General features: G+C 47.1%; 2 protein-coding genes across 3 annotated transcripts; one reads left to right on the top strand and one right to left on the bottom strand.

The window, feature by feature from the left end:
- Positions 1-3654: 3654 nt before the first annotated feature.
- Positions 3655-6497, bottom strand: LOC119287227 (peptidyl-prolyl cis-trans isomerase-like). 2 transcript variants are annotated; one of them, XM_037566752.1, is made up of 3 exons: positions 6377-6497; positions 4599-6038; positions 3655-4113 (listed from the first exon to the last, which is right to left on the bottom strand). In XM_037566752.1, exon 2 carries the CDS (start codon positions 6022-6024, stop codon positions 5491-5493), a length of 534 nt encoding a protein of 177 aa, XP_037422649.1. In that variant the 5' UTR covers positions 6025-6038; positions 6377-6497; the 3' UTR covers positions 3655-4113; positions 4599-5490. The 2 variants fall into 2 exon arrangements, with proteins under 2 accessions (XP_037422649.1, XP_037422648.1); XM_037566751.1 differs by lacking the exon at positions 3655-4113 and having other exon boundaries at positions 5338-6035.
- A 1517-nt stretch (positions 6498-8014) lies between these two features.
- LOC119287225 (LOB domain-containing protein 16-like) lies at positions 8015-8856 on the top strand. Its single transcript, XM_037566750.1, has 2 exons — positions 8015-8310; positions 8431-8856. The coding sequence occupies exons 1-2, from the start codon at positions 8032-8034 to the stop codon at positions 8809-8811; spliced, it is 660 nt and encodes a 219-aa protein (XP_037422647.1). The 5' UTR covers positions 8015-8031; the 3' UTR covers positions 8812-8856.
- The last annotated feature ends 1191 nt before the right edge of the window (positions 8857-10047 follow it).

Here is a 10047-nt window from a genome sequence, read left to right as displayed (position 1 = left end):
GAGCACTACTCCACTTCGACCTTCAACATGAAATATTTGGTTTCACTCCGTTGCTTGACACCTTGTATCCTCAAGTAAAAGACGAAGATATAATCCTCCATGAGCTTGACGGAGGACTATGCGCCACTTTCTTCGCCAAGTGCTTGCAACACGTAGCGATCTGCATGACAAGAGATGTCCTGGATCCGTATGGAGCTTGTACTACAAAATCAATGTCTCAAGCCATTGTTTGCCAATGGCCTACACTACAAGGGTTCTTTTAGCATATGATCATCTATCGTGCCGTTACTACTTGAAAGCTCATGGCGCCTTCAAAGAAGATGTCATTTTTGATATGGATGACCTAAAGTTTCTTGGGCCCAATGGAGAAGACACCTTGGGCCATGCATGGCAAAAAAAGAAATGGTGGTTCGACCTAGTTTCCTACACGGAAAGGCTTGTTCCTGTTACTCCTCCTAAGCAGAGAGAGAATCTCTGAAACTCAAACACATGGTAACGTGTACCTGGAATTGGATCTGTAGAATTATTGGTTCAGTCATTACATGTACACGCGCACCTAAACAAAGAAGCTAGTAATAAAAAGAAATAAAGAAAATTTGAATCAGCACTGGACCTGGCCGCAGTCCTCGACGGCGCTGCGGCAGCATCCAACGGCCTCCATCTTCTGCACGACGCCGTATCCGTCGACGACCTGGCTGAAGACGACATGCTTGCCGTGAGACAAGCAACTTTTGGTTGAACGAGAAACTCTTACAGGTAGTGTGTGTGAGAGAGAAAGAGAGACAAGCATTTTGGTTGCTGTATTGATACTGTCATAGACAACTTGATTATTTTGGGTTGCTGTATGTTGTATTGAAACTTGAAAAGCGGATGGCCGCAAAAAACTATTGTGCGCCCCGGTCACCCCGCCGGAAGGCCTGGAGCGACGAACAACGAAAACCTACCTAAGAGCCCCAAGCGGGCAAAGCTACATCACCATCCGTTAGATCAGAGCTTCCCGACACTACCACACCAGCAGAGCCGACGGGGGAGAAAGGGACGACGACCTACCAGCAGAGGAGAGATGGCGGCGCGGGGAGCCCGGAGGTCTCCTCCCCAGGGTTTATTAGAGAGGAACAGCTTGTAAACATTCTAGAATTTGTTTGTTATCGTAACTTATTAAAAAAAATCAGACCACATCTGCCAGTTTCAATTATTATTTTTACGAATACCAGTTTGACAATTTTGCAAGAAAAAAAAAAGATGCATGTAAGAGATATGTAGGCACGCTGTATACTCTTGAAATTCGGTAAGAAGATATCGTGTCTACAACTCCCTGTATATACTTTGGTTTTCCTTGGATTTTACAACGGAAGATGGGGTCGTGTCCGATCCATATACGTGCCAGATCGTACGTGTACATGTCCGGGAAGAAAACATCCCAACCCAAACAAACTTGTACTGGTAGTAGCAGGGAGGGGAGGGAGGCCCCATGGGAAATTGCTCGTCAATGACAATGGGAATTGTGAGAACAGCAGCAAGAGAAAGAGGGACAGCCTGCCGCCGCCGCAGATTACCATCATCCCGCCTGAGTTGTTGCTGGAGGAGGTGGTGTGGGAGATCCTGATCCGGCTGCCGGTGAAATCCCTCGCGAGGTTCAAGCTCGTGAGCAAGGCCTGGCACGCCATCATCTCCGACCCTCTCTTTGTCCACGCCCACCTCCACTGCTCCCAACAACACCGACAGCGCCACGGCCCTTCTTCCTTCCTCATCGCCCCGCATATTTATCACCAAAACCCCAACGTCTCTATCAACGTCCGCTTCTACCACTGGTTTTTGCCGTTACGACAAGAACAACATGAACAACAACCCTTCTACCACTTGTCTTTGCCGTTACAAGAACAACAGGAACAACAACAAAGATCATCGTTCGGTAGGAGGATGCGGAGTTATACTGCGAGTGCCGGTTCAACTGCGATGCTCCTTTACGAAAGGCACTTCCCGATTAACGAATTCAAGGTCGCTCTCCGAATGGCCCATTGTGACGGCTTGGTGTTGCTCCCCACCAACACTAGTCTCTACGTCTTAAACCCGGCCACAAGAGATGCCATTGTGCTGCCCAAGAGCCACCGCAACAACAAGGAGTACCTTAATGGCCTTCCAATTGGTTTCGGCCTCGATCCTTCCACCTACAGATACAAGGTTGCACGCTCTTTCTACCGTGGTTGTTGTGACAAGGACCACGTCGTCATGGGGATGGAGGTCTTCACAATTAACAGTGGCCGAGACGAGTGGAGGGAGACCTTGGTGGACCCTCCTGCCCTCATCTCGTGTCCACAAACCGCCACACACTGCAAGGATTACCTATTCTACTTCATCGATAAGGCCAACCATCCATGCCCCCCACGGGCACTACTCCGTTTCAGCCTTCAACACGAAACATTTGGTTTCACTCCGTTGCTTGACACCTTGTACCCTCAAGTACAAGACAAAGATATTATCCTCCATGAGCTTGACGGGGAACTATGCGCCACTTTCTTGGTTGAGTGCCTGCAGCGTGTAGTGGTCTGTATGACAAGAGATGTCCTGGATCCGAGATGGAGCTTATACTACACGATCAATGTCTCGAGCCTTTGTCATCCAGTGGCCTATGCTACCGGGGTTCTTTTAGCGTTTAATCGTCAAGAATACCGTTTCTACTTGCAAGCTCACGGCGCCTTCGAAGACATATTTGATATAGACGACCTAAAGTTTCTCGGGCCCAACAGAGAAGTCACCTTGGGCCATGCATGGAGAAAGAAATGCTGGTTCGACCTAGTTTCGTACACGGAAAGCCTTGTCCGTGTTACTCCTCTTAAGCCAAGCTTACATGCCTTGGGAGGATCGTGCCCACCTTCTTGAATGGATCACCCAACGTTTCTCTCAAGCAAAAGGTGATGACGAGGAATAAAGATTTTGACAAAGTTGATCTAATGTCGTTTCTATTTGCTTAGAATGTTCGTCGTAGCCTTGGTCTGTTGAATCATAAAAGGTTAATCTCCTCGTTATGTATCGTGCAATAGAGCGTGATTATATTCACTATTTTGTGTGATTCTGCAAATACTTTTTTGTTACCTAAAAGAGAAACCATGGCGTTGTTTGTTGCAAGAACAAATTTGCATGATTCTACTATTCAACCCAAAAAAAAAACATAAACTAGAACTAAAAGGAGGTGACAGATTAATATTTACTCAATTGATGTTTGAACGACTCGCCATTTTCATCAAAATCTGTGTTGATGCTGGTTTCTTTTTCAATCAAAAAGAAAAAAAGACTGGACGATCTCCAAGCAGCTAGAGCATGGATAAATCTTGCAGGTTAGCCATGACAGGCTAGAATCTCTGTAACTGGTGAGATTGGAATTGGATGTCTAGATTTATTTCTTGAGTTATTACACGGCCGGGCACACAGCTAAACAGACTGGGAAGTCTAGATCAATTCAATCCACATGTTCTTGACAGTCTTGCTTACAGGGCATGTGCATTCAGTTTGATAACCTGAAACCTATTCCTTCCAAACAATAATAATCAAGAGAAATTGAGAGCAACAGCTACCTAAATGAAACTTCATTCATTTGACTATATAATTTGCACAAAAACAACATGACAACCCACAAGTGAAGTACGTACATGATCAGGTCAGGGACACCTTCACTTCATATCATCATATTCGATACCAAATGGAATCCTAAACCAACATAAACAGCAGCAGCTTCACTAGTATGTGCAAAACTGAAACGAACACACAAACAGAGACAAAACACAGAGCAACTAGCCAGCTGATGTTACTGCTTGTCAACTTGGTGTCCCAATTACTGCTTGTCCCCCTACACTATCGCCGCTGTTGCGGAGGCCGGGCTCTACCTCCGTCCCCGCGCCTCTGTCGTCGCCGAGAGCAAACTCACTCACGTCCAAACGGTGATGGACCAGCTTGCTCTTTGTGCGACCTCCTGCCCGCCGACAATATTAGAATCTTCGCATATCTGGCGGACATCAGCTAATCTGTTGTTAAAAAAAAATTGTGCATTTGGAGCACACTGGGCATCATCACTTGTTCTACTGTGATGCTGCTGCTGCTGTTTCCTCCGTCTAGCACCTGTCCAGATTTGGATGTAAACTCTAAACTGTAACCAACCGTCAAGATTATGAAACTGAGGCTGCTTAAATGTAAAATAAGAACTTTGCTGTGCTTATAATTAATTAACAGCTGAATGTTTTTTGTTTAGTCTAGCTGAACAATAATAATGCAGCTTCAGAATTCAGAACTGTTGGTTCATTATCCAAGAAATGCCGAACATGGGACCATGGATTGTTCAATACATTTTCTGGATTCTAACTGCATACTATGTAAGAGCATCACTTGGTCGCTAAGGTCTCTCATGGACAATTCAGGTTCATAATGCCCTATTCCTATCCTTTTTGGTCCTTATGACCAACTAAAATCACAAATCTTGTGAAAGAAAATACTCCAAAAAACACAATTCACCATGGACATGATAACAACAACGTTATGGACTTCTGATACCAAAAGAAGTTCAGAAGAATAGATAAAAGAGAATAAGCAGCAACAGAGGGACATACATATCCTTGCATCTGGCCTCCACTACAACACCTCTTCATAGTCGCCCGCTTCATCTTCATCCTCCGACTGAACCTGCCAGGCGAAATTAAACAGCAACAGCAGAAAGAAATATATTCAGATTTAGCTAGCTCGAGCATATGAATGAAACAATCATAGTAGCTCTAGCGTATGATTGAAACTATCATAGAATCGATGATAAAAGAACTTATGCTACTGCATAATCAATGTGTCAAGCCTTTTGTCATCCAATGGCATCACTTGGCAATTCAATCTACATCCTTGGGGCGGGGCGTGCATAGAAACAGGGATGCTGGTTCCACAGAGTTTCTCTCAGGCAAACGATGAACAAGCCTGAACAAGATTCAGACATTTATAATTTTTAATTCTATTTCCTAGTAGAATCTTCATACCATGGTCTTCTAGTCTTAGTAGTCTGTTGAATCAGAACCAGTTAATCTTATGTTGGATCATGTCAATGTGAACTGAATTCATGCCTGAACCACTCAACATGTCAACATAATTTGTAATCCTGCTGCTGATTCCTATATTTTTCAACATGTTGAACCACTCAACATGTCAACATGTCAACATGTCAACATATTTTTCAACCAGAGAAAAGATGGGACCATCTCTAGTCTATTCTTCTCATCTTCAAGCAGCTAGACTAAGCATGGATAGTGAAATCTTGCAGGTTAGGCATAACAAGAGAGAAAGAATCTCTCACTAAAACTTTAGAGATTGATGAAACTGAATCTGTAAATTTATTCATTCATTCAGTCATTACACACGCCTAAACAAACTAGTAGTCCATCGGATCCATATCAACTGTCTCAGCTTCAGTAGTAAGTAAAAAAACAAGCTGAATGAATCATCAGATCAGCCAGGCACTGGTTACTCGCCGTCGGGGAGCTGGCCGCAGTCCTCGATGACGACGGGCTCGGCGGTGGCGCCACCGGACGAGCCGACGGCCTCCATCTTCTCCACGACGCGGTATCCATCGACAACCTGCCCGAACACGACGTGCTTGCCGTCGAGCCACGGCGTCTTGGCGGTGCAGATGAAGAACTGGGAGCCGTTGGTGCCGGGCCCGGCGTTGGCCATGGAGAGGACCCCGGGGCCCGTGTGGCGGAGCAGGAAGTTCTCGTCGGCGAACTTTTGGCCGTAGACCGACTCGCCGCCGGTGCCGTTGCCGCGGGTGAAGTCGCCGCCCTGGCACATGAAGCCCGGGATGATGCGGTGGAAGGCCGACCCCTTGTAGTGGAGCGGCTTGCCGCTCTTGCCCAGGCCCTTCTCGCCCGTGCAGAGCTGCCGGAAGTTGGCCGCCGTCTTGGGCACCTTGTCGGCGTAGAGCTCCATGATGACCCGGCCCGCCTTGGCCTGGCCGATGAGGATGTCGAAGAAGACCTTGGGGTTCTTGGCCGCCATGGCTACTCTTTCTGCTGGGGAATCAAATTGGGGAATCTAAGATTTGCCTCCAAGGTATTGGAGTTAAAACGAATCAACAATTCAAGAAAACAAATTGGGGAATGTGGTCATGGTCCTTGCGTGGCCTCCAGGGTAGCACTGCTGGAGGTCACAGGGCGAGGATCATGAAGATTGTAAGATTTGATTTGGCACAAACATTGAGCTCAGGAGGCCTATGGATAATGACGCCTAGAAAGCCTTCGATATGTGCAGAGACAAGGAAACCAAAACCAAAACCAAATCGAGTAACAAGAAACAAACACAGCTGTGAGGATAGAGAGAAATCTAGTCGAGATAAGAAGAAAAATCCTACCTTTCTTGATCTCCAGCAGTGGTGATGCTAGTTGAGTTGTCAGGAGGAGGAGGAGGAAGAAAATCCCCAGCAGTGGTGATGCTAGTTGAGTTGTGAGGAGGAGGAGGAGGAAGAAGATGGGGAAAACGGCGGCTGGATGGGGGAGATAAAAAGGGGAGGGTTTAGGGTTTTCAGGCTCTAATGGGCCTGGGCTCTAATTGGTAGGTGGCTCGAGCACGCACCTACCAATAAATAGCGGCCCATCTCATCTCAGCCGCACCTGACTCAACTAACAGCCCTGTTCTGTGTCAATTATGGCGGCCCATTCCACTGGGAGCCCAAAATTATAAATTAATTAATAATCTTTTCGTCTCAAAAGAAATTAAATTAACAACAAATATTTTCCATTAACAAGAAATTAGCTCTAGCTACTTTGTAGGATGTCAGACTGGGCTTTAACTTTCTATATATATACTCTGGAAAGCAACACCTTTAATTTGTGCTTATATGCTAATTTTACTTTTTAAGTACAATACTAATAATTTTTGAAATAAACTGAACACAGCTGCATATGTCTTCTATGTGTCGAGCAAAGCACCACTAATAATGGTGGTTACGCGACAAACAAGTATGCATAACAGCCTGGGAACATAGATGACCAAGTGCACAAGCAAAGATACATACATAATGTTCTCTTCTCCTGGGAAGATGACTAAGTGCAGAATATTAACTCTCCATTAACTAATTCTTTTTAGAAGCAAAGATGCACTCGGGGTGATCAACTGTGGTTAGCCAAAAATAATGAAACTTGCATAATGCAAAAAACGAAATAGTACAAGGTCAATAATGACTAAGAAGGAAAGGCACACGCTTGATATACACAAAAATGATGAAATCAACTAATCAAGACTCAGACAACCCCCTAGCTAAATGGCCTCCATTACAATTACTAAATTATCAAGCAGAAAAACAGAGGAAAAGCATAGCTAGAAGGGCATACGGCTAATAGTGGTATATATAGGTGCTAGGCAGTAGGTTCTTAAACAGAGTAGTATGCGCATCATCAGAGATTTGACACATAGGATTAAGTGAAGTTAATCACAACATTACATGGTGAGCTACTTGACATGGGCTTGAGAATGAGTACATATATTGTTGAACAACAGTTACCCTATTTTTCTTTGGTTCATTCTACCAGCTTTCCCGAAGCTCAACCTTTTGCTCACTGCCTTTTTAATTCATTGATTGATTCCTGAAGTTATGACATTTTGTTCCCTGTAAGGGTGGTACTAAGTTTGTCGGACATGTTGAAAAGAAAGGAAAAAATTGAACAACTCATCATAAACTCATCCAACAACCAGTAGTAAAATAAGATCCCTCAAGCAAACAAATGGGTTGGGGCTATTGTTACCTCCTTTGTCACTTTAGTCCCTTTCTAAAAGGAATGTCAAATTGGTATAGAACTGGGAACCAGGCTTTTGGATAATGGATAATCAAATTGGCAGGCCATTAGGGAGACCGTGCCTGATTAATTATTCATCAAACCAAGCTAACCCTAGCATGTACCCCACTGCTAGTGCTAGAGTAGCCTTTATAAATGGGAAGGATTGATGATTCACTCCACAGGCTGCAAGGAACAAGAGTACACTACCAGCATCGATCAGGTAGCAGGAGCAATGACAGGGTTTTCCTCTCCATGCGGCGCATGCAAGTTCCTTGGGAGGAGGTGCGTCAATGGGTGTGTCTTGGCTCCACACTTGTGCCACGAGCAAGGGGCTGCACATTTTGCCGCCATCCATAAGGTCTTTGGTGCAAGCAACGCCTCGAAGCTCCTCACGAGCCTCCCGGCGACCGACCGCCGTGAGGCTGCGGTCACCATCTCCTACGAGGCACAGGCCAGGCAACATGATCCGGTATATGGTTGCGTCGCGCACATATTTGCTCTGCAGCAGCAGGTTAGTGAGTTATGCATTAGTCACACCGACTTGAACAACAATTCTATTGAGTTCTGAATTTTCATTTGGTAAACTGCTAATTGCATGGACAGTGATAATATATTAGCAATCTTCTCTTAGGTTGTAAATCTGCAAGCACAGTTGGAGTCGCTCAAAGCTCAGGAACCAGTACAAGGGTACACAAATACTTGTTCCGTATCAAGCCCTGAAGAAGACAGTATGAAGGCAAAGGTTATGGCTTATGAGAAAGGGGAAGCTAGGATGCCACACCCAGGACATTCAGTAAAGATTGAAAGAGAGAGCTACTTCGGAAATGACGCCATGACCTCCTGCACTTCCATGCAATATTCTCAGGATTACAACAGTTCACATGTATACACACCGGACTATACAGCCTCGTTTAAATTTAATGATGAGAGTATACATGGTAGCACCATGTTTCCCGTTGATATGCAAGACTATCTGCAAGAGAATGGGTATTATGACACCGAGGGCCTCTAGTCGGCATATCTCAACTAGGTGTCACAGCATGTGCTTGGTAACTGCAAAGCTACCAGCAGTCCTCTTTTGGTAGTTCAAATTCTAAGCCATGGATAACCATTGTAAAATGTTCAAATTCTAAGCCTGTACTAAAATGCTGAATCAAACAGGGTGTAGAAGACATATGTTTTTTTTTTACTAACCATCAGTGATGAAGCATGCTGAAATGCTTCATCGCGCTTTTTTCGCTCTAGTGAATCATGAGAGATACTGATATGCCAAGATATGTTTTTCTCTCCCCTTTGATCATTACCTGCAAGCCAGAGCCAGGCATTTAGTTTCGTGCAAGCGAGAAAGGGAGTTCCGTGCTTAATTAGGGAACCACAACTAAGAGCATCTCCAGCCGCATTCCAACAGGCCCTCCCCAGGTGTTTTTGCCGCGTCGGGGCCCAAAAATCGGCCCAGTGACGTCCCCAGAAGCCCGTTTTTCGTCGGTTTAGGCCGAAACTGGCGCCGGCGTACCCAGGCCGAACCCGGCGCGTTGGGGGCGCCGGGGCGAGCGGCTTTGGCGCGAAAGAGGCGCGGGCCAGCCGTGTCAGCGAGACGACGCCTCGTCTTCCCCCAGAGTACCTCGGCTTCCCGCGGGGAATCAATGGCAAGGCTGGGCGGCGCGGCGACGCCTCCCCTCCCGCCACGCGTACACACGGCGGGATATAAAACCCGCCGCTGGCCACACCAGTCCGAGCCCAAAGCAGTCGCCGCCGAGTCTCTGCTCTCTCCCGTCCGCGCCGCCGAGCTCTGCTATCTCACCCGTCCTCCCCTTCCCTTCCCTCTCCAGCGATGGCCGAACGCTTCTCCGGCGACGCCGTGACGGCCAACGGCTTCGGTCGCCGCTCGCTCTAGGAGTGGGAGGTGTGGCTCCTGTTCGAGGCCAACATCCCAGCGCCGCCGGACATGCGCGCCGGGCTGACGGGGGTGGAGGCTCAGCAATGGTGGTGCCCCCCCCCCTCCGGTGCCCGACGTCGACGTGTGCCCTGGAGTCTTCGCCGCCGAGGTCGACCGCGTGCGGTCATCCCTGGTGGAGGAGTAGCGCGCCCTCCCCCAATACGCCGCCGACAACCACGCGGCGTGGGCGGACTACTTCCAGCGGCGGCAGGCACAACCGCTGGCGTCCATGAACGGGGCGGCGTCAAGAACAGCGACGGGCGCCACGTCTGGTGGGGCGTCCCCGGCCGCACACTGCACGAGGTGCTGGAG

Source organism: Triticum dicoccoides, chromosome 4A, assembly GCF_002162155.2.
Source record: "Triticum dicoccoides isolate Atlit2015 ecotype Zavitan chromosome 4A, WEW_v2.0, whole genome shotgun sequence".
NCBI classification, from domain to species: domain Eukaryota; kingdom Viridiplantae; phylum Streptophyta; class Magnoliopsida; order Poales; family Poaceae; genus Triticum; species Triticum dicoccoides.
The sequence above is the reverse complement of the archived record's forward strand: the minus strand, read 5'-3'. Positions and strand labels throughout refer to the sequence as shown.

Bases quoted from the DNA above. Each gene is read 5' to 3' on its own strand.
- LOC119287227 (XM_037566752.1), bottom strand. From the start codon at position 6,024: ATGGCGGCCAAGAACCCCAAGGTCTTCTTCGACATCCTCATCGGCCAG.
- LOC119287225 (XM_037566750.1), top strand. From the start codon at position 8,032: ATGACAGGGTTTTCCTCTCCATGCGGCGCATGCAAGTTCCTTGGGAGG. The intron at 8,311-8,430 runs GTTAGTGAGTTA...ATCTTCTCTTAG, and splicing joins TATTTGCTCTGCAGCAGCAG to GTTGTAAATCTGCAAGCACA.